General features: G+C 39.9%; 1 protein-coding gene across 2 annotated transcripts in view; it reads right to left on the bottom strand.

Annotated features, from left to right (window-relative positions):
• Positions 1-25,739, bottom strand: part of PEX5L (peroxisomal biogenesis factor 5 like) — a 222,553-nt gene that overhangs the window by 86,020 nt on the left and 110,794 nt on the right. The window contains exon 2 of one of the 2 annotated variants that reach the window (XM_069973806.1): positions 2,161-2,226. The exons of the other annotated variant lie outside the window; for it this stretch is intronic. Coding sequence (XP_069829907.1) covers positions 2,161-2,226 — 66 coding nt within the window. The remainder of the gene's footprint in view (positions 1-2,160; positions 2,227-25,739) is intronic. 2 annotated transcript variants of the gene reach the window in all.

Raw genomic sequence — 25,739 nt, 5'->3', positions numbered from 1 at the left:
AATTTTCCAAATCCAAAAAGGTATTTGTTTTGGGCAAATGCACCAATTCACCATATCACTGTCATTAGTTCTGAAATTCCATTTGTAAATTCAGCAGCAATATTTTCTACATATTTCACAAAAATGCTATTATAAAGATGTCATAGAGCAAGAGAAAAATCCACATGAATTGTACATGTTGTATTACACCGTTTCCCTTTCTCTTTGGTAAATCTGATGCTTCTGATCAAAAATTATGCATAAGCTAGAAAAAATAATGCGTTGTTTAAATTCTTTCATCAAAGAAAGAATGGGTTGGATTTACCGTGGAGAGTTACCCATGGGAATCCCCATGATAAAAACACTTTGTTAAACCTGCATATAATAGCTGCACTACAAAACAGTGATTCATGCTCGTGCGTAATTGTGTATCATATCCCAGTCTTTCTGCAAAGCTAAGTGACCTGTGGAGAATTGAAACATGTCACATCCTCTCTAGTGCACCCCGAGCCTGGAACATGCTATAAATACAGGTGAAATCCCATGCCATTGAGCACACAGTGTTGCAGTGGGTCAAAGCGGCATTTTTTTGTTGGAACAATTTTCCAGATTCTAAATAGATTAATTAAAACGATAAAATGCTAGATGAGATTTATTTGTAATGTATATACAGTATGATGTATATGTATTATGCCATAGGCATACATATACATCATTGATGGTGTGCTTCAGGTTTCATACATGAAATTACACTGGCTGTGTAATATACAGAAGATACTCTGCTCAGTAGATATGTTTATTTTTTAGTGGCATAATAATTTTAATAATTTATTGAACCATAGGTCAAAATTAACCTTTATGGGTACTTCTCACAATCATGTTACATGGGTACAAAACAAGTCAAAAACAAGACTTTCATGGCGGTGTTTGGAGAAACAGGCTATGTTCTTACAAAGTCTTTTTGTGGCCGTTTGAGGCCAAACAATTACGATTATTGAATAATGATGGCTGTCGTTTATATAATAACGAAATAACATTATGAAACATTATGAAATAACGGCCGTTTGGCCTCAAACGGCCACAAAAAGACATTGTGGGACCATAGCCTTAGAAGTTACCAAAATTACCCATTTACCAACCACAGACAGATGTTGTTTTTTTCTCTTTATTGAACTGCCACTTTAACTCCTGCCACAAAGTGATAAAAAGGATATTTATATAAAACATTTGAAGTCTTTATATTGCCTACAGCACTCACAGAGGAGAAACTATTTTAAGGTCTGAAGATAAGTTAGCAAAATTATTTATTATTTATAATTTTACAAAGCTCACTTGCCTAACTGGGATGAAGGTAAAACCTGTGAGGCCCCAAAGCTACGGGCCACCTCTTAGTCTTCCCTTCGGTGTATAATATGACTGGGATGAGTAACTCATACGCAAACCTTCTATGTTTTTAATGGTCACTTTCATTACAAAAAGATATGTCAAAAGTTGATCAGTCAGAGTGTTGGTGTTCAGGCCCACACTGATCTCTAGAACCAGCAGAAGGAAACAAGCACACAGTCTATGCACTTGTCTACTGCAGCGAAATGAGGAGAGAAGTACTCAGTCGCTCATTTCTCCTTGTTGCTTCTAGCGATTGGGGGTGGGGATGTGGGGGTTGAACACCCAGACCCCAAACAATACAAACTTTTGACATGCCTCTAGGACATGTTAGGGGTTTCTTAAAATGACAGGTACATTGTCAATGTTGGTGATTTCTGTTCTTTTAAATTGACAGGCTGTATTTAGATACCAATAAATAGTTGCATCCTCTGTGTGTGTATAATGCAGATTACATTTGCAGGAGTACAAATCAATATACTGTAATAAAATTCTAAATTTATGTTACCATTTTCTATTGGACATTCACTTTGTCATGCTGAGATGAGTAAAGCTAGTAGTTTTTCTTCATGATATCAGCTGTTCATTGTCTATAAGTGGTGAAGGTGCATTCTGATCATTTATTTAAGATGACATAGTATTAATAAATTTCATTCATAGCCTAACCTACATTTTGCTACATCTACCAGCATGCGTCTAATTGCAGACATTATTAGACTCCTAAACAAAGCAATATAGTACACAAATATAGGCTATGCATGCAAGTGAATGGTTTCCTTGTATAATAAAAGAACCCACCAAAATTGGGGTCAAGTCACTTTTTGGAAGATTGAACCACTTTTTCTTCAAGGTCACACCTACTACCTGAAAAAAGCCATGACACTTTATTAGATCACATCTATTGCCCTTAAATAGTTATGTAGAATAGAGATGCAGTAGATTTGCTTGAGAACTCTAGGTGCTAGCTAAGGAATGTTAGGCTAGTAAAGCATGCTAGTTTTCATTCTATTACTTATAATAAACATAGTAATGTTCTTGTTTTTTTAATGGGAAACACATGAGACTGTAGCTATACGCTCAAAGAGCTGAATGGAGCCAGTACACGCATCTCTGAAGGGAAACATATTATGTAACTTTTAACACAGTCTGAGCATTATAGCAGTGACCTCAGAAATCCACCAGTAAGAGATATAAGAGCTATTTAATAACTGTAAGAGGATGCAATGGAATAGATAGTTGTATAGCAGAAACATGCAACATAAGAGAAAGGTAAAGTGTCTCTATTCACAGGACCAGATAGGGGTTAAAATTCCTGCACAGTTCTGCCTTTGAATTTGTGAAGTTCTGCATGTAACCAGAGCAATGAGCATTTCACAAATGTGCTGGTGAACAGCAAGTGCCCACAGGGTGGAGCCAATCACCAAAAGAGGCCAGCATTTCCACTGCCTATTGTTTCTTGCCCCTCCTCCTGTATTTGAATAAGCACCTCTATGCTGTGTAGCAGATGGAAATGTTGGGCACTGGGAAATAGCTTGGCTTACAAGAAGGTATGTCTGTAAATGTATGTTTAAAGCATACCTGCCACTATACCTACTGCTGGATTATTGGTCAATTTCTCTCCCATTATGGTAGTTTCCATTGCAGTGAGGGAAATGTGCACAACCCTTGGATGAAAATAGAGGTTGCATGCATTTCTGTCACTGCTTGGTTTGTTTTCATGGATACCAGAATTTCCAGATTACAAGAGAAATTCACCACTGATCCTGCAGCAGGGGTAGGTGACAGGTACACTTTAACCGCTACCTGGTGCTGTGGTTAGTTACACTATATGAAACCATTTGACATATTCCCTTTAGGAATAGTAAAGATTTAGCCCTATATGTACAGTATGCCAAAGGACCAAAGGTCAAACATGGCCTGGATGTTTCACACATTGTAGTTAAAGGGGTTTGCTCATTTAAATTTACGTATGTTGTTTTTGATAGGTAGTTGTATCTTTTTTTTCCTTATTACATCTTTTAAGAGGGTTTTCCAATTCAAAAATACTTGTCTCCTATCCACAAGATAGGGGACAAGTATGAGATCTCTCTATCACATCGCTCAATCTATTGAGCTTTGGGTTATGCCGATAAGGGACAAGTATTTTTAAATGGGAAAACCCCTTTAATAAGATATGTTGTAATAAGAAGAAAGATACAACTAACTAGCAAAAACAACATGGGTCAGATTAAAATACTGGATTGTGGGTCAGATCAGGGCCAACTTTGTATTTCAACATTCAGATCACTAGGGGTATAGGGGTATATGAAATATGGATCAGATGAAAATAGCGGAATTTGGGTCATATCAGGGCCACATCTTTACATCCACATTCAGATCATTTTGAGTACAAAGTAGGTGGATAAACAGTAAAATAAATAATGTTTCAAAAATACTAAGAGTCACTGTCATATTTTTTTTTATTTTTTTGCAGAAATTACAAATTACATAATACATATGATTTTAAGAAACTTTGTAATTAGGTTTATTAGGCAAATATGCCATTATCTGCATTCAAAAAGACTTTTCCCAGGTCCCCCCATCTCCTCTTTTCCATCCACTGCAATTTATCAGAAAATTATGTCTTGTTGCATCGGACATGCCCCTGTCTGTTTTATGGAGAGGGGAGTAGCAGAAAGCAGAGAATAAAGGATTACACAGCAGCGGTCAGCTGTGTGAAGCTGGTATTCAGAGGTCAGAGAGGTCATTGCTGACGTCAGAGGAGAGAGCCTGGTCATGTAGCTGTAAATTAACTCTTTGTTGTCCTGTTTTGGTCCTCATTTCCCTCCACCCCTCCCCTCTCCATAGACAAGCATGAAGACAGGGGGGAGAGGTTTAAACTGCTTTTTCATGATAAAAATGCTTTTTTGGCTAATAAACCAAATTGCAAAGTTTCTTAAAATAGCCTGGACTATTGATTTCTGAAAAACAAAATTAGCGACAGTGAGACTTTAACAAAAAAAGTATTTTTGAATAAGAGATTTTGTTTAGCTATCCGAAGTGCAAACAATATTATGAATACTATAACGCTTTTCTTTAGGAAATATTTGGACTTCTAGCACTTGTGGGATTATCTGACCTTTCAGAATTCTAAATTAACATTTGGTTTCGACTCAACATATGTTACGTCTCATGATACACATATTATGCAGTAAAAGCACCTGCTATACTACAGCCTCCCTTGTTGTAAAATCATCTTGTTACTCCAGATTAGCTGCTCTTATGTTGATTTAATGAGAATGACAATGTTATAGATGAAATAAGGCAGCAATTAATATGAAGAATCAGCAGGTCTGATGAAATAATGGACACAGTGAAGAAGGTCTAAAAAAAGAGTGGACACAATGAAGAACAATTGGATCCCTGGAAAGCAACTTCCTGTTCATAGATAATTTGCTGTCATATTTTTTGTATAGAATTAAATCCCCTGTTACAATTTCCTCCTTCAAATTACCACCATCCTCTTATATTGTCATTTGGTTAATTTGTTCATTACTGTGTAATGTTTTATTAATGTACAGTATGTGTAAATGTCTATAGGTCTAAGAACTGTATAGATTATGGATTTGAAAGGAAATTGTTTTTTTTTTAAAACTAATATGAGCCTTTGCAAACCCTTAAAGGGGTTATCCAGCACTACAAAAACATGGCCACTTTTCCCACTACTGTTGTCTCCAGTTCAGGTGCAGTTTGCAATTAAGTTCCATTTACTTCAATGGAACAGTTTCAAAAACCCACCCAAACTGGAGACAACAGTAGGGGGAAAGTGGCCATGTTTTTGTAGCGCTGGATAACCCCTTTAAAAGGCTGTTTCAGTTTCCTCTATAAACAACATATTTCTATAATTTTACAAGATTTACTAACAGTCACACAAAAATCATGCATCTATTCTTATAGGCAATAGTGTGTTTTACAGGCCACTGCTGTTATAACATATGCAAGCTTTTTATTGAATCCAATCCTCTTTGTCAAGACATTAACACAAGGTTCTAAAAATATACTTGATGATTTTTTTTTCTGTCTTGACAAAGAGGATTGGATTCAGTAAAAATGCTTGCATTTCTTTGTTAAGCAGGGCCTATCAAAGGTATCCGGAGAACATGAATATGCAAAAGAGGAGCCCGTGGAGCCTCATTGAAGAGTCTCAAAACACAGGACTAGCCAGATATCCCTCCGGGAAGGACCCGGTTACCTAGCCTTGGTTTATCCCTTGTCATTACATTGACTTATAGGGCCACTTAATATGGTGGTTTTGGTGGTTCCCTAACAGGAGCTGCCCCTTGGCTGGGTCCTTCCCGGAGGGATATCTGGCTAGTCCTGTGTTTTGAGACTCTTCAATGAGGCTCCACGGGCTCCTCTTTTGCATATTCATGTTTCCCAGGGGGCAATGCACCTAGGACTTCACTGCATTGAGCGCTTTCACTAGCAGCCGGCGGTGTTGTCGTTTGGCTGGTCTCCCTGAGTTCAGCAATCTGTTTCTCTTATAGGTATCCAGAGAAGACATGTATTGTCCGCATGATCAATAGGGGGAAAGGCAAACTGAAAATATAATTGTTGCTAACCACCTATTATCTTGCTATACAACCTGAGAACTTCGTAGAGTATCACTATCTATATTATTGTATTATATGGAAATGACTAACCACAAGTACAGTAAAGGATAAAAACGAAATAAGAGAAGGTATAGGTCCTCAAGACTAACAAGAAATATTATGATATGGTGATAAAAATGATTGGTAAACAATAGATAGACTGAAAATATAAAACAATTTACTGGGAAATGTAGAGAATAGTGGATTAAAAATAATGGGCTAAAAATTTCATCTCTTTAGTGCTAAATAGACAGACATATAGATAGTACATAAAAACATGACATAAGACACAATGATAAAACCAGATCGGTACTAATAAAGGATAATAAACAAATAATGAGCATTAATAGATAAATTGGCAATGTGCAAAGTCTGATTAAGTCATAAATAGAATGTTCTCGATAAAGGTTCATCCGTGGCTAGGATGTATTGGTTGAGTTGGCAATCAAGTATCTAAGTTCATCAATATATGGCGTATTGTCAGACTACATGCATTGCAGTAGCTTGTGATAATTAGGCAATCGAATAGCAAAGTTCAACACTGAGTGGTGTATAGGCAGACTGAGTCCGCTGTAGCAGCCTGGGTGTATTACAGCGACGTCTGATCGTTTAGACGTAACTGTAATGTGGCTACTCGATCAACAAAGTTCATCCGTGGTCAGTATTAACGGAATATATGTAATAATGGATATCAATGATCCATACCCGCTATGGCTGACTAAAAGAGTAGCCGACAATGTGTACGACTATTTGCGGCAGATTGGGCTAGTTAGATACGTTGACACGCTGATGTGATTGGCGTGCATACAGGAGGTATAAGTTGGTATGGTGTATGATACACCTCTCACCCGTCTTGCGAGCTGGGGATATTCCAAGCAGTGGTCCCTTGTATGATGTCCTGCTCCTGACGCTGGAGGCGTGTGCCGCACTCTGCCTTGGTTTAAGTACAGATCGGAGCTCCGGTCATGCGCAGTGGTAAGTGTTGCCCGCGGGACCTCGTGGCTGAATTGGCGCCAAGTTTGAATTAGGAATGGCTTGCAATGTAGTTAGCCAATTTGAGGTTTTAGCATGCTGAATATAGATGGATGAAAATGTTAATGAAAGCTGCAGGGACGCCAATCACATCAGCGTGTCAACGTATCTAACTAGCCCAATCTGCCGCAAATAGTCGTACACATTGTCGGCTACTCTTTTAGTCAGCCATAGCGGGTATGGATCATTGATATCCATTATTACATATATTCCAATAATACTGACCACGGATGAACTTTGTTGATCGAGTAGCCACATTACAGTTACGTCTAAACGATCAGACGTCGCTGTAATACACCCAGGCTGCTACAGCGGACTCAGTCTGCCTATACACCACTCAGTGTTGAACTTTGCTATTCGATTGCCTAATTATCACAAGCTACTGCAATGCATGTAGTCTGACAATACGCCATATATTGATGAACTTAGATACTTGATTGCCAACTCAACCAATACATCCTAGCCACGGATGAACCTTTATCGAGAACATTCTATTTATGACTTAATCAGACTTTGCACATTGCCAATTTATCTATTAATGCTCATTATTTGTTTATTATCCTTTATTAGTACCGATCTGGTTTTATCATTGTGTCTTATGTCATGTTTTTATGTACTATCTATATGTCTGTCTATTTAGCACTAAAGAGATGAAATTTTTAGCCCATTATTTTTAATCCACTATTCTCTACATTTCCCAGTAAATTGTTTTATATTTTCAGTCTATCTATTGTTTACCAATCATTTTTATCACCATATCATAATATTTCTTGTTAGTCTTGAGGACCTATACCTTCTCTTATTTCATATTTATACCTAAGTCTGTAGGGTACAGACACTCCATAGGTTAACCTCGACTAACTATTAGCAGTTGAACTCACACATACCATTTTTTTCTTTGTAAAGGATAAAAACCACATAAGCAAAAAAGATACATAAGTGTAAAATAAAGCAATTAAAAAGGAGAAAAGAAAATACTGGTGGACCAGTGGCACAACATAGTTGATTTAATGGAGGACCTTACAAGTTAGCTCTTATTTCAGACTTATATAGTCATTTTATAGTCATTAAAGGAGAAGTATTTTTTTTTAATTAAAGTACAGAGGTGCCTTGGATTACGGGCATAATTCCTTCCGGGACTGCGCTTGTAATACAAATCCACTCTTAAACCAAAGCAGAAAAACACTTTATAAGAATTTCCTGTAATAAGTGTATATTGATGGTTTGTATAACTTTTGGGGGGAGGGCAATACAATACTTTAATAAAAAATTTTGCCGGACTTCTTCTTTAACCTCTTAAGGACATATGACGCACCCGTACGTCATATGTCCTCATTAGCACTTCAAAGCGGGGCGTGCGGCGACCCTGCTTTAAAGCGCCGCGGTCACGGGTGCCGCGTGTAGCCCGGGACCGCCGCTATTAGCTGGCACGGTCTGATCGCCGTGCCCGCTAATTAGCCAATCGGAGGCAGCTGTCAAAGTTGACAGCTGCCTCCGATTACCGGAGGCAACCGTTCCCTGGTGTCTAGTTACTGATGCCGGCCGGGGACTCGTCCAAGATGTGCCTATCTCATTGATCTCTGCAGCATATCTATGCTGCAGAGATCTCTATGAGAAATCAAAGTATATATACTAGAAGTCCCCTAGGGGGGCTTCTAGTATATGTGTAAAAAAAAAAAAAAAAGTGTTGTTTATAGTAAAAAGCCCCCTCCCCTAATAAAAGTCTGAATCAACCCCCTTTTCCCAGGTTTTAAATAAAAGTAAACAAATAAATTAATAAATAAACATGTTTGGTATCGCCGCGTGCGATCACATTCCTGATCTCGCGCGGTAAACGGTGTCAGCGCAAAAAAATCCCAAAGTGCAAAATTGCGCATTTTTGGTCGCATCAAATCCAGAAAAAATGTAATAAAAAGCGATGAAAAAGTCGTATATGCGTAATCAAGGTACCGATAGAAAGAACACATCATGGCGCAAAAAATTACACATGACACCTGACACAGCCCCTTAGACCCAAGAATAAAAGCGTTATAAGCCTGGGAATGGAGCGATTTTAAGGAATGTATATTTGTTAACAATGGTTTGAATTTTTTATAGGCCATCAGATACAATATAAGTTATACATGTTATATATCGTTTTAATCGTAATGAATTGTGGAACATGCATAACAAGTCAGTTTTACCCCAGAGCGAATGGCGTAAAAACACAGTTCCCCCAAATAAAAGAAATGCGTTTTTTTTTTCAATTTCACCACACTTTGAATTTTTTTCTGGTTTCGTAGTGTACCAAATGCAAAAATTGAGCCTGTCATTGCAAAGTACAATTAGTGACGCAAAAAATAAGGGCTCATATGGGTTTCTAGGTGGAAAAATGCAAGTGCTATGGCCTTTTAAACAAAAGGAGGAAAAAACGAAAACGCAAAAACGAAAATGGGCCCCGTCCTTAAGGGGTTAAGCATAATAATTGATGTACAGTACTTGTATGTTTGTATGTAGGTAATTATTTGTAGTAGATGCCTGTAACAAATAGCAAGCAGACTGGTTATTAAATTGATAGTAAGTTAATGTAAGCATGCTTGATATAATATATATCTATCCTAAGATATTAAGAGAAAAGCAGAGTAGATGGACAATCTGCTGACAATCTGTATTGCTATGTCTCAAATATTTTAGATTAGTAAAACAATATGTTAGAAAAAATTAAAGTAGCATGTGGATGAAATTGTTCTATAATTAAACTTAGCAATTTGAGGCAGCAGAAAAGTCCAGAAACCATGTACCAGAAATGTTTGCCTCTTCTATTGCTGCATGTAAAAAATGTGCAGAGGACAGCAAAACTGCAGATATTAGTTCATTAGATGACCTGGCACAGATACATCAGTGTCTTTTGACAGGCTAAAGTAGAGCTAGATGTTAGAGTCAGGAGAAATTATATCAGGATGCCTTAGGCTAGTATAAATTTCAACCCCACATGGCAAGAGAGGGTTTATTGGAATAGATCCACCCAGGCCTATAAAATAATAATAATAATAATAATAATAATAATAATAATAATAATAAAAATAATAATAGTTTATTTCAGGATTGTTTTATTGCAGAATGTGTAAGTTGTCACATTGGCATACCAAAAAGGGGTAATATTATTACCGGGGTGAACATATAACATGCAGCCCACATCCACAGAGACCTGTGGATAAATGGACTGGACCTTCTTAAAACACTAAAAGGTGCTTTCTACTTTACTGCATGTATTAGATCCCTGTGGCTCACAGTTACTAGTACACTGTGAGACATCAAATTACCACAGTGGTGGAGAATATGCTCCAGAGCTATGACACAGGTGCTCTATAGCCAGCTGGTGGAGGGTTTTGCATACTGTTATTTAACATATCTGCCCCCTGCTGTCTATATCTGAACAGTAATCATATATTGTCACACCACTGCAAATAATAATTACGGGAAAGCATATCAATAATTTGATGTCGTTTGCTACAGAGATCTTTTTTTTTTTTTTACAATGGCTGCACAGATAAGTTGGTCTTTTGTATTATAATAGAATAATTATGTGTTTTGCCTGGCATGAAGTATTGCTATATACTTTTATAAAACTAAGATACATATAAGATATTTTTTGCAAATGAATATTTATCAATTTGGGTTAGAAACTGATTATATAATCTCCAATAAATTTATAAAGAAAAAAAAAATGCAGTTATAATGTGTTTGGATTTGTGGTTCGTGCTGGATGGTCCAGATCTCATATGAATGAAGAATGATTTCTACAGCTAATTTATACAGCTAAGGCTCACATCTGTCTAACTATAATGAACAATTTCCATTCTTGGAAACCTGAATTTAAAACCATTATTTCACTGCAATTCATATATTCACTAACTAGAACAGAATAGAATGCTTCCAAAGAATATTGAACATGCTCAGTTAATGTTACAAAATAACATAGCAGTTTTGTCTAAGGAGACAATGGCTTACAGACAAATGCCAAATGATTAAATAAAAAAAATCTTTTTTTTAATCGTCATTCAATGCTAGTGACAATGTGACAGTCTTATTTGCACATGAAATTTAGCTCAAACTTTCAGTGACCTATAGATGTGTTTATTCATGGCTAAACATTGTATAAGCATGCGCTACCTGCATCTGTTATCGGCCATACTGAAGACCAAGTCAAATATGAGAAACAGAGGAAGAAGTGGTGGTGGTATCTATGGATTTATAATACAATTCATTTCTCAATCTGTTGGGTCACATTAAAGAACTGTCTTTTCAGTAAATAATCTCTCCATTCAACTTAGCAGAAAGGTAATGGGGGAGATTTATCAAAGGGTGTAAAATTTAGACTGGTGCAAACTGCCCACAGCAACCAATCACAGCTCAGCTTTCCTTTCAGCACTGCCTAAAGCTGAGCTGTGATTGGTTGCTGTGGGCAGTTTGCACCAGTCTAAATTTTACACCCTTTGATAAATCTCCCCCAATGTGTCAGTGGAAAGTAGCCTATTTTTTAACTCAAGTTTTTATGTTAAACATATTTATTGAAACAATGATTGATATTTATTTAAAAATTGTTGGTGATGTTTTTGTTCGTTTTCAATTTTGCTATCTATATTATTAAAGTTGTGGTTTTCAGTCTGGCCTAATATTTTGCTGTGACTTACTGTTCTGTCTGTGTATATAAGCAGGAAAATACTGGAAAGTGATCTGTACAGAATTATGGCAAAATAGGACACCACTTAATAGAGGAAACAATAGATTAAAGGGGTTGTCCGGACAGGGAAGTTTTTGGTTATATGATAGGGGTTCTGGGTTTGTGACCTTGGAGGCCAAGAGTTCAGAGAGCATTCTTACAAATGGGTCCAACACAAAGAATAGTGTAGTGCCCACCCCAGTAGTGTGGAGGTAGAACGGCCAGTCACTTGCCAGATGGTAGAGCGTGACGCCACTCCAGTGGTGGTTGGCCGAGATACAGCCGGGCTCAGAGATGTTTTGTCGTGACGCCAGTGCCGATTGGGCACACGGGTATGGTGGCACACCTACTTTTAGTTTAGAGGGCCGTTTGTACCTTGTTCCCCTGTGGACAGTGACCTGCCGGGTTGTTGCGGGGTCCCTTGGGCTGTTGTCACGGTGGTCCGGAGTGGAGTAGTGACCCACCCAGACTGTTGCCACTGCCACCCACAGAAAGGGGAAATGACCCAAGGAATGTATATGTACTGTGTTGGCGCTTAAGGAGGAATCACAGAGTCTCTTTGTCATGAATAAAATCTGCTTTACTCTGATAACACTTATATGCAGCAGATCATACAGCTTTGCATTGACAGAAGACATTACACTTGATAAGACACTAGATAACTTAGGATCCAGATCTGTAGTGAGTGAATAGGGAGTAGGGAATAGGGAGTTGCGAGGTTTATAGAAGAGGTTGAGAAGAGTAGAGAGGAGGATGTCATGAGAGTCCCAACCCAAGTAGTACTGTGCTCTGCCGGGATGTCGGAGGTAGAAATAGAAGAATCTACGGGAGGAGAGAGGTGGACAGTACCACCCAGGTAAACTCCGGGGCCTGGACTGAGGACTATACAGGTGCAGCTAAATCCCGATGAGACAGAGACACTTCAGCGGTGCTCCGCTTAATGGTAAGCAACATATAGTGAGGAGTAAGGAGACAGAAGCGGGCACTCACCGGTAGTATGCGTCTTCAAATCGGTTTATTGAGGAATCACTTCAACATGCAGGGAGGGTGTGTGGAGCAAACACGTCTCACGAGTAGACTACTATTGTTTCACGCTATGACGCGCTTCATTCCTAGCCTTGCTTTGTGGATACTATCCTGCACTGTGACTCTCCTTGTCCATGGCATGGGTTGAGATGATCTCTGACTTGTTCTCTCTAGTGAAGGGTCTAACACTGCATAGTGATGAATGGAGTGACTTTAGAAGATCAGTCTGCTTCTAGACTGCACACTGAGCCTAGAGACCTGGCAGAGGGCCAGGGCCAAACTGGACCACTGTTGAGAGTCTAGTGACAAATGACCTCTACACTTCCTCTACCCAAGTGACTTCCTATCTACAGCCCCTGTAAGGTGTGCTGTAAATGGGTGAAGAGTGCATATGTAAGAAGTAAAGAGAGAAGTGATAGGATAGAAAAGAACACGCTCATTGGTCTACAGATCCATGTGACATACAAATAAACAATACCTCTTTCCATACGACAGCCGTGCAACAACTTAGTGCACATACCTACAATAGCGACATCTTATTGCGAAACTCTAACACTACTACATCACCAAAAAGTACAGGGTTTTACGAAGGGTGTAACCACTAGTAACACCCGTGGTGGGACACCACAATAGAGTCTGTAGATATTCATTGTGTCTATCTCCATGGAGCTTGTGGTAAAATATATCAATAAATGCTTTTAAAAATGAAAAGCTCAGACAAAATGGCTACTCCTATAACAATGCACTAATAATTCAAATTCTTCTTAAATTCTTCTCAAATTCTGGCAGACCTGAATAGGCAAGGAATTTCAAGCAAAAAACTTTTCTCTTCAATTCCTCACCTATTTCTCAGTGTACACATACCCTAGCACCAAGCAGATTGGTAACACCGATTCTCAAAATCCCTATACACCTTAGACTCATTCGGAGTATATGGATGATGTCGGTGGTGATAGGGGTTGAGCATGATAAAAAATCACTGCTCAACCACTTTGTTCAGGGAGAGATTAGCCACAGTCAGAGCTGTCTGGCCAGTAGTGGATTATAATAGGGGCGTTTTGGGCGGGAGCCCGGGGCCCTGAGCTCCTGGGGGGCCCATGACCACCCTAAAAGACTTATACTTTTAGTGGTGTACTGTCTCCTGGCTACACTTTCGCAAAAATCCCAGTTTTGTTATGGCAATTTTGCACAAATCAGGACATCATGACATTATCTGTCCTGTACTATGAAAGCCAGGCTAGTGCTGCCATAGTTACAGTGGGGTGGGGGGCCCAGGCTTGGTGAACAGCCCGGGACCTATGGTAAAGTTAATCCGCCCCTGTCTCTGGCCACGGCTTACCACCTTCCTTCCCCATAGAGAGAACAGGAACACTTGGCCATGCCAAAGGTTCCTGTGTATGGAGGGGACAGACGGAGGGCAGGAGAGATGACTGACTGCAGAAAGATGTTAAGGAGATGTATTCATACATTTACAGGTTGATTACCAAAGGAATGACTTAACACAAAGTTATAAAAAAGATGTTCCTGAAAACTTGTGAGGAATATAAGCATTTTCTAAAATAGACATGTCAAAAATGTCCTCTTTATGCAGCATTCTTTGAACACCTTAGTTTCATTAAAAAAAAACAAACAAACTCCTGAGGGTATGTTACATAACTGCTTGGACCCTTATCTGTAACCTGTATCATGTGCACAAAACATGTTTATGGAAACTTTGCTAAATACTTCTAAAAGTTTGCACTCTGTTTCTAAGTGGTTTTTAAATTGTTTAAAAACACTAAGAACATGTTTGAAAAACTGTCATCCACATTTCCCAATCTGGTTTTGCCCATAGTAATCGATTAAAGGGCATCTTTCATTTTACCAGAGCTCACAAAAATCTGAAAGGTGAGCTGTGATTGGTTGCTGTGGGATTGATAAATCTGGACCAGTGTTCTGGAAACTTTATAGAATGGTTATGATGCAATTTCTTTCAAAGTGTCATGCTTATTATTTCTCTTCATGTACATGATTAGGTAATGTTTCAAAGTATTTTATGAGACAAACGCCTTTATTAAATTTTGAACTTTCTGTGTCCATAAATTTATAAAAAAATAATGGATTACTAAATAAGTAAAACTACAATTGAAATGAGAAGAGGTTTTAACATAGCAGAATGAAAAAGGTGACTGTTATGTACCGAGAAAAATGATGTCCAGACTGCACTGGCACATAAGTCCATACGTGAAAACTTTGTTTGTTTTATCCATTTGTAATAGAAAAAAACAAAATTATTTATTCTACACACAAAAAAAAAAAAATCACATTTGTTTGTTATACTGGTTACAAACAACATGTAAACAATTTAAAAACATTTGCACAGATGCATAAGAAAGGTTTTCTGAAAATGCTTTCAAGTGTGGATGGAAGTTTGAGAATTTGTCTTATTGGGCTAAAAATAGGCTTGGCATATCTAACAGTTCGCATTTGTGTAGAATGTTTCAATGCAATTAACATTATGGAGTACTAAAAATTAAGTATTGAAAATGACACAGTGAAAATGCCAAGTGAGACAGGTGTTATTGGGAAACAGGAAAGAAAGCTCAGGCTATTTAACAAACTTCTCGAACAGCTGGTGTTAAATTGTCTTGAGAGATTAACATTTTGTCGCAGCTTTTTGATAAAGTATTAACTAGGCAACTATTGGTATTTCACCATTGAGGCAATCCATACATTTCCTCCCACGCTCCAAAAACATGCTGATAGGTTAAAGGGGTATTCCAGGGAAAATCAATAATTTAACAAAGGAAAGGGTTAACCAAGGTTAACACTTTCCTAATATACTTACCTGTTGTTTTTTGGCCCCCCAAGGAGATCTCCGGTCCGGTCACGTGATCTTGCAGCTTGTGGCTCGGATCCTCTTCTTCTTCCGGTTCGGTGACGTCACCACCCGGCCGGCGCCGCTCTCCGTCTCATTAGCAGCAGAGCACTGAACCCTGACTGGCTTGGTAGCGTGCAGCCAATCAGGGCTCAGTGCTCTGCATCCCCACACGCTTCAGAATGGGGGTCCCCTGAGGCTGCAGTAAATTATCAGGGGTTGTCGGGCTCAGTGCCGGTCACCAGTTACATGGGCCGGCACTGCACTACAGCAGGTGATCACTCCGCAACCCCCCCCCCCACCCCACCCCACCCCACCCCCCCCCACCCCACCCCCACCCCACCCCCACCTTGTCAGCGATGCCGACCGAGTCCCGGGAGGGGATGCGGCGGGCGGCTTTACTTCATTCATAGCTACTAGACACTCGGCTGCCCACCGCATCCCTTCCCCCCAGGGACTCAGGGTCGGCATCGGTGGGGAAGTAATGTGTATCGGCTGCTGATCCCCCCCGGCCCCCCCTCCCTGTGTCCCTGTCAGATCACTCACCCCCACCCCCGGAGCGGAGCGTGCTGCTGGCCCCGATCTCTGCACTGGTCTGAAGCCCCTGTACTCAGCTGACAGGCGCTGTGTACAGAGCAAGAAATCTCTCCTGCCTCAGTCACAGAGCCTGTCAGCTGAGTACAGGGGCTTCAGACCAGTGCAGAGATCGGGGCACGCAGCACACTCCGGGGGTGGGGGTGAGTGATCTCTGACAGGGACACAGGGAGGGGGGGCCGGGGGGGACCAGCAGCAAATACATATTACTTTGCAGGACTTCCCCCCTCCTCCCTGTGTCCCTGTCAGAGATCACTCACCCCCACCCCCGGAGCGTGCTGCGTGCCCCGATCTCTGCACTGGTCTCAGGCACCTGTACTCAGCTGACAGGCTCTGTGACTGAGGCAGGAGAGATTTCTTGCTCTGTACACAGAGCCTGTCAGCTGAGTACAGGGGCTTCAGACCAGTGCAGAGATCGGGGCACGCAGCACGCTCCGGGGGTGGGGGTGAGTGATCTGACAGGGACACAGGGAGGGGGGGCCGGGGGGGATCAGCAGCCGATACACATTACTTCCCCACCGATGCCGACCCTGAGTCCCTGGGGGGAAGGGATGCGGCGGGCAGCCAGGTGTCTAGTAGCTATGAATGAAGTAATGCCGCCCGCCGCATCCCCTCCCGGGACTCGGTCGGCATCGCTGACAAGGTGGGGGGGGGGGGGGTTGCGGAGTGATCACCTGCTGTAGTGCAGTGCCGGCCCATGTAACTGGTGACCGGCACTGAGCCCGACGACCCCTGATAATTTACTGCAGCCTCAGGGGACCCCCACTCTGAAGCGTGTGGGGATGCAGAGCACTGAACCCTGATTGGCTGCACGCTACCAAGCCAGTCAGGGTTCAGTGCTCTGCTGCTAATGAGACGGAGAGCGGCGCCGGCCGGGTGACGTCACCGAACCGGAAGAAGAAGAGGATCCGAGCCACAAGCTGCAAGATCACGTGACCGGACCGGAGATCTCCTTGGGGGGCCAAAAAAAAACAGGTAAGTATATTAGGAAAGGGTTAACCTTGGTTAACCCTTTCCTTTGCTAAATTATTGATTTTCCCTGGAATACCCCTTTAAATGGCATCCTGTGACTATGTGTGGGTATATGGATAACACATTTCTTAGTGATTGCTGTGGGTGGCAGTGGTGTTCATCTGTTTGTTCTTTAATTTCATCTCCTCCTGCCGATCCTGTTACGTTCCTTTCTGTTTGTCAGCTGATGCCTGAAATACAGGGGCTGTGTGATACCCATGTAGAAGAGTTTGCACTATTGTAAGTACCTTACAGGGAGTGTTCACCAATAATTAACTCAGAAAGGCCCACAATTCTGCAGTGAATATACATTTATAGTGGCCAGAAATCTGTCTATGTTTGAGATTTGGAGCACTGCATCAGAAATAGTTATATGATAAAATCCTGTCTGTGTACAGCCATAGCTAGGTAGAGCTCCCTGCATACTGTTTATTCATTGCATTCAATACTAAAACTGTATTCATCATGCTCCTGAAATTAACCCTAGTTGGGGCAGTAGTTGTATCTAGAGATAAGTGCATCAAAAGCATTAATGAAACGATTGGCTATGCTAGGCTGTCAGTCAACTGCCTTTGAACTAATCTCTGCTTTGGGTGCCTGGAAAAGCTGGATGCAGTCCTGGGAGAAGTTTTCCAGGATTGCATCCAGCTTTTTCAAGCGCCCGGAGCGGAGCGAAGTTCAAAGGTGGCAGTCTGAAAAGCTGACGACCTAGAGCAGTCAAATGCTTCCCTTCGCTAATACTGTAGATTCACTCATCTACAGTTGTATCTTTAAATTGTATGCCCGGTGATTGCAAATTCATGGGAAAATATGATAGATCGGGCTAAATATGGGACGAGGATCAATAAAAAAAGATTTTAGTGGTGAAGGAACATACAATTGGCAATCATATGTTAACAATATATTTAGATTTACCCCAGTTTATTCTAACAGAAACGTAATTTATGTGCTTATTAAAGTGTCACTGTAGTCCCCCCCCTCAAGAAATCAGGCGATAGTACAGGCGATTTTAAGAAAAGTTGTAATTGGGTTTATTAGGCAAATATGCATTCAAATTAGGCATTATCTGCATTCAAAAAGCCTTTCCCCAGGTCCCCCTCCCTCCTCTCTCTCATTCACTGCTCATTATCAGGAAATTTCGACTAGTTTACAAGCCCTGTGTAATCTATGGAGAGGGGAGGGGGAGGAGGGAGGTAGAAGGGAGATTAGTCACCAGCAGAGAGCAGAGAACAAAGGATTACACAGTGGGAGCTGTGTGAAAGCCGTATTCAGAGGTCAGAGAAGTCAGTGCTGACTTCAGAGGAGATAGCCCGGCGATTTAGCTGTAAATTAACTCTTTGTTGTCCTGTTTTGGTGCCTTATCTCCCTTCACCCCTCCCCTCTCCATAGACAATCATGAAGACAGGGGGGAGAGCTTCAAACTGCTTTTTTATTATAAAAATGCATTTTTCGGCTAATAAACCCTAATACAAAGTTTCTTAAAATCGCCTGTACTATTGATTTCTGCAAAAAATATTTAAACGACAGTGACACTTTAATCTTTATTTGTCATGTACTGTTACACCATTTGTTTACACAGATTCCCTTATCATGTAATTGCAATATTCACATTCATTGGGCCACTATGAACTTTTTGTGGTTCCTATCCACTGGTATTCATGCCGGTGCCTAACTACTCAGTCTCAGATATGATTCTGTAAATCCAATATGTTTTTTACACAAGACAAATTACCTGCAACTTTATTTAATGGCATATATAAATGTATAGCAATCCTTTGTCCATAAGATAGTATGGGCATCAAGGCTTGTAGCCACATATCTGTTGATAAGGTGTCCCTGTACATACATACTACTATTCACATATTTACATCATGTGTCCGTCCTCCCTATATGATGTGATTAACATACCTTTGTGGCAAGGGCCTTAGATGTGCATCCTACAGAGGCTATATAACCATCTAAATCACACGAACAGGGAATCATGTACCTTGATACATGGCACTGATGTTGGTCATGTCGAGCCTCTCATTAATAGCAGTGAAACAAGAATTACGTCGCTTCTTGCTCTCCACGACACATGGACGCATGGTGCAGGGACACTCCTATGTTATGAACAGGTATAGGGCTACAAGCTTTGATGCCTGTATTATCTTGATGACATAGGTTCTCTTCATTTAAACATTTGCAAACATAGCAGGTGAATAGCCCCTGGTCATTCAAAACAAAAAGTGTCTGCTCAACCATATTCCTGCTGTCACATATAAGTCTCAGGTCTGAAGTCAATGCAGGCAGGTAAGTTTGCAGGCAACACTCAGTGACTCACCAGGCCTGGATAATGGAATCTAACAGAAAGATGCTTTGCAGCAAAATCTTCTTAAAATGCTGCCTTTATTGATATCATCCACGGGTAAAATACATGACAAAATAAACAAAAAACATACATGATGCAACACATTTTTGACAGGAAAAATTTATTTTTTGGTAAGTTTTCATGACTCTTTAGTGAAAGTATATTGATACACAGAGACCAATAACACTGCTCTGGTGGAGAGGAAAATTTGGGATAAAGGTGTGTTATATGTAAAGTTTCAGGGTGCGCAATGTATATTAGAATTATTTAAGGGGCCATGGTCTGGGCCTATGGAAGCTGTAGTTTTCTATTGTAAAAACTTCTATAGTGCAACTGGTAGGTTTAATCATTATAGTAGATATTAGAGATGAGCGAACCTCGACCATGCTCGAGGCGATCCGAACCCGAACTTTCAGCATTGGATTAGCTGTGGCTGCTGAACTTGGATAAAGCCCTAAGGCTATGGGAAAAACATGGATATAGTCATTGGCTGTATCCATGTTTTTCAGACAACCTTAGAGCTTTATCCAAGTTCAGCAGCCGCCACTAATCAAATGCTGATCGTTCGGGTTCGGATCGACTCGAACCCGAACCTGGTTCGCTCATCTTTAGTAGATATAAATTGATCTAATTATATAATATTATTATCAATGTTGTCAGCTTTTTTAAATAGATAATCAAACTATTGGCCAAAATACCCAGAAACTGCCCCAAAAGATACAAATAATGTATTGGTTACCACAAGTAACATTACATAAATATGGTATGTGACCATAGAAGAAAAATATGGTAAAAATATATGGTAAAACTTTTAAAGACAATGGGGGAGATTTATCAAACATGGTGTAAAGTGAAACTTGCTCAGTCGCCCCTAGCAACCAATCAGATTCCACTTTTCATTTTCCAAAGAGTCTGTGAGGAATTAACAATGGAATCTGATTGGTTGCTAGGGGAAACTGAGCCAGTTTCACTTTACACCATGTTTGATAAATCTCCCCCAATGTTTCATGGAAACCTTGATATATTGTAGGTATAGTTTTTCTCTTGTGACTTTGTGACTTATATATATATATATATATATATATATATATATATATATATATCATCTTTAAATCCATTTTTTTTCTTTGCATACCAGAAATAAAACAGGGAAGATAATATGAGATGGCATCTTTAATATTCTCTTAAAGAGAAGAAGGCAGAAAGGAAAAAAATTACCACATCTAGGGAAATACAATAGGCTGTGCTATGATGCTGAGATGAAAATCTAAAGCTAGAAGCAACAACAAAAAAATGTATGCAAGTGATATTGTAGCTGACTGTTTTATTGTCACTTATTGTGAGATGGAACAGCGGCTTCCTGTATGAGAAGAAAAAGTGTATGATGATAGCAATAGAGGTAGCAGCAAAGAAGAACTGAAAAGGCTTAACTATTAAGACATGGCAATATATTATATGGAATGAGATTAATGGAAGTCATCAAGGCAGGCTGATAACAGTAAGGAAGACTGTCTCAATCCTTATTAGTCAGCTATGTGTCCATCTTGCCTAGATTCCATATTTTCACTTGTTCAGAATGTTATAAAAAAGCACTGTCCTATGTATTGAGTAGTGGATGGGCCTTTCAGAATTCCTCCTGGATTCCTGCTCTTCTTATCAGATATGTTTTTATCCATTAGCATTATTAATATTTTATTAATATTATGGGAGCAGTGTAATCCCACACATTGCTTGTTTGCATTCTTACATATTAAGCATGTTATCTCCTGTCTAATCCGTCTGGGACCCCATCATGCTCAGATTTCTTAATAATAGACACAATATGGAAATTTAGTTTGACAAAGGTTATAACATTAATTCCCTACAAGGGATGCTGTATTTTTTTCATTGGTTCCACTTGTCCTGAATTCCTTAACAATATTATAATTGAGGTATGTTGAACAATGCTTTTAAACATGTCATTGATATTTTAGTGTATTTTTAACATTGTTAGTATTTATTTCCTAAATTAATTTATTAATTGAAGGAGAAGTCACATGGAAGGCCAAAAAATGCAGGCAGGCTGGTGGGGGTGGGAAAATATAAAGACCTGAACTTTTGGCACTGATGCACCGCTCCTGGGTCCTGTTTGCAGCAGCTGGCTGTCACCTTCAGCTAGAAACAAGGTACATCAGGTGAAATGTCATGGCCCACTTGAGTAATCACCCACTCAGCCAGTCGGTGACTAGGGCAGTGTCCCTCCCCAGTCACTGATTGGGTGGGTGTGCAATCACTCAGCCGGAGTTGTGCCATGGCAGCTAGCTTGTCACCTGCTTATGTGAACAGGACCCGGGACCAGTGCATCAGAGTGCATGCAGTTTTTGTCCTTCCATGGGGCTTCTCCTTTATGCACTTCAACCTTAGGTTTACTATGAGTTTACTATAAAATTTAGAATTGTACAATTTGTTACTTTACAATTTAACCTGGCACTGCCTAGAGCTCACTGGTGGACTCTTATCCTTTGCCTTATGGCCTATCCTACTATAATAACTTGTAGTTAATAGCTTTTTTTGTTTTTGTATTACTTCAATGAAATGGCATAAGATAATGGCATAGATAATTATTATATATAAAGGGAATTTATCAGGTGGTTAGATGTTCCTTGACACTCACTGTCACAGTGCACTGCAGAAGGCTGGAAGAATAGTCATAAGAAGGCATTCTACAGGAGTGGGGGGCAGGTCAGTGTACTCTACATCTTATATATACAGTATGTTGATAAAACTTACATTTTCTGAATAATGACACAGTGGCCAGTCATAAGAAAGGTACTCTCACCCTTAATGTATCACAGTTCCCATCATGCCCTTACATGTGTGGGATAACAGGGCACGTTGGGGAAGGTTGTAGAACATATAAGGTATAGAGTAAGTAAATTACATAAAATAATACAAAGTCTTTGACCATTTCACTTTAATAATTTTCCTATAACTTTAAAACTTTTCTCACTCCATTTCTAATTACAGTGTAAGATAAGTTGTCATAGGTTTCTCTTTGTGGACAAAGCATCAGAAAACTCGAAGCATGATCCTCTGTCTTCTATAGTCCTTCCATATATGCAAATTTTCACCCCGTTCATTTGTTGTTGTAGATATTTCACTGGTGCAGAATAAAATCATTCTTGTTGGAGTCTTCTGTATTAATGGAACACTTGTGTGACTCCAATTAGGAGGTCATCTTCTCAGCCTGAACCATTTTATGATATTGTATAAATTACAGTCTGTAGCCTTCATGTCATCTATAAATGTTACAGTTCTCTAAATAAATGGGATTTCTGTGCAGGCGAGAGCTGAGCACTACAGCAAATTGTTTGGAAAAAGGCAGTAGATCTCTGTAGTGTGCATGAGCCTAGATGAATATTAATGAGATCTCCTGCAATAATGTAAAGCTCCAAAGTTCAATACTCAATTCCTTTTCTCTCTGAAATGCGGGAAATAAGGAAACGTTTTCTTTTACCCCATGAACGCATCATAGTGTATCAATAATTCAGCTGCCTCAGGTGACCTTGTACTGTTCCATCATACATGTAGGATTGTCGGTTTATTGTAGCTGATCTTTTTAAAAGTTTGAAAGGTTTGTGGGATAATGCTTGTTGTCATAAATTAGATATGAGTATGAACTGTATCTGCTTCTTTCAGGAAACCTGCAACTAAATATCTATCCATTTCCTACTCCCTGGAGCCACCAAAAAAGGCCTGGACTTTTCAAGTTGGTCATATGCTGTATTGTCACTACTGCTAACCCCCTGGTGTTGTTACTTTACATTAAGTTTCTTTAAAAAAAAAAAAAAAAAAAAAAAAAGGTACATGGATACATTTGCTCATCCCCATGGTATAATATTGTATTAGTGTCATATTATAAATGTTTTATTATTTGCATAGTATATTATAATAAAAAATTTATATTTAAGCATAAATTATATAAACATATACATAAAATATACTACTGTTAGAAGGATAGAAAGATTAGAAGGATGTCATATTATTGGATGTTTCATCATCATTAGTCACTGCCAATGATGTACCATGCACACCCCTACTGTTACATGGTTTTCATTATTGATGAAACAGTCAGTGACATATGGGAGCCTAAGATTTGTTTTCCTACATTACAAGGAGGTGGCAACCAACATAGAGTAGATCCACAAAGAAAAGAATGAAATGAAAAGGCTTAACTATGACAATCCTGCCATTTCTGTGAGATCATCTAAAGCCCAAATATCACCAAATCACGGTTGACCAACTGTAAGTTTAGATAATAACTCAGGAGAAGGCAGAAGTGTCTGGAGATCAAGTCATCAGACGAGTCCTCTCATATAATTTACTGTGAATGGGAGCTGCAGAAACCAAACACAAAGATTTTTAACAAAAAAAAAAATCTGAAAAAAAGTGGTCTCTGCAATAGCAGGTCGTAGAAGGCCAACATTCAGCGGCAGAGGCGCACCATTACAACCCCTGAATGGTTCAACAGGCCAGACCTGTCATGTCCCTAAACCTCGAAGTTTCTGCACAACGGAGACCGGGTGGTGAAGTATGTCGGCAGTGCGGGAGCCAGGGCGGTACGTTTATGTTATTTGTTTCACTCACTACCTCACAGGGCATGGAGCAAAAAGAGATCCAGGCTGGACATGATGATTTCTTCTAACCAAGGTGCATTCCTGCAGAATCTGTCAGACAAACTTCTTAGACCTCATTCAAATGTCTGCGAAATGTGTCCATAATTGCGGCACAGACACACACATACAAGTCTAAGGGATATTTAAAAATATACTGACCTGTAAGTGAAGGCTTAGGCTCTGAACTTTCCCATCATTATCCTTACAATGTACCTATCCATGATGACCCAAGTAATGAAAATGCCCCCCTTTGGGACCCACAAAGCATTAATAACCCCATACAGTAGTTACTCCTAATAATGCAAAGCATAGCAGTTACCTCTCCTAATAAAAACATAGTAGTTACAGCCAAAAACAGTAGTCAATCATCCAAAAATGTCCCTTAGACCATGTTCACACATGGCATAACAGCGGCTGTGACATCCCTGTCACAGAATGGCCACTATCCAAGATGTTCCAATTATTATATAAGGATTAAAGGGGTTGGCCACTTTATAGTAAAATCAGTACAAAGTATTAGTAAGTGTGGTCAATGTATATACTGACAGCAGCTCCCTGTGTACCTCATAGAGCTAAAATCAGACTCCCCTTCACCAGGCTGTGCTGCCCTTCTCTGTTTTGTTTCTGTCCATAAAATGGCTGACATGGAGGAGCATGTGACCATGCCCTGTCCTCTGTTTCCTCCATAGACATATACAGGCTCCGTGGTGGATACAGGGGGGCGGGGCATGGTCACATGCTCCTACATGTCAGCAATCTTATGGACCAAAACTATAAAGTGGCTAACCCCTTTAATAATTGATGTTAACCCCGCCGCCACTGCAGTAACTTCTTTTTCATTGGAATGCAGGCACATGAGGGTGTGCCTGCACTCCAATTAGACATAGCAGACAATGTAAAGCACAGTCAATTTCATGCGGCCTCTATTCAATGAATAGCTGCCGCACAAAATAGACAGGTGAGTTTTCTGTGCAGTCGCATGGATTCCCGGCCAGAATATATAGAGTGTGTATACATTCCGGCTGGGATTCCATAGAAGTTATTGCGATCAGCCGCTGTGATTAAATAACGGCCATTGTTGCAAACCTGCAACAACAGCCGTAGTTTAATCAAATAATACAGTGTGTGAACAAGGCCTTAAAGAGTCACTGTCATTAAAATTTTTTTGCAGAAATCAATCGTCCAGGCAATTTTTTAAAAACTTTGTAATTGGGTTTATTAGACAAATATGCCATTATCTGCATGTAAAAAGCCTTTTCCTTTCTGTTATCCACTGCTCAGAGGGGAGGGGGGAGGAGCGAGATTAGCGGGCAGCAGAGAGCAGAGAACAAAGGATAACACAGCAGGGGAGCTATTCAGAGCCCTATTCAGAGGTCAGAGGTCAGTGGTGACTGCAGAGGAGAGAGCCCATGATGTGAATGTAAATTAACTGTTTGTTGTCCTGTTTTGCTGCCTCTACTTTTTTTCTCCATAGGAAAACCATAAAGACAGGGGGAGAGCTTCAAACTGCTTTTTCATG

This window comes from Dendropsophus ebraccatus, chromosome 6 (genome assembly GCF_027789765.1).
Source record: "Dendropsophus ebraccatus isolate aDenEbr1 chromosome 6, aDenEbr1.pat, whole genome shotgun sequence".
In the NCBI taxonomy this organism is placed as follows: domain Eukaryota; kingdom Metazoa; phylum Chordata; class Amphibia; order Anura; family Hylidae; genus Dendropsophus; species Dendropsophus ebraccatus.
The sequence above is the reverse complement of the archived record's forward strand: the minus strand, read 5'-3'. Positions and strand labels throughout refer to the sequence as shown.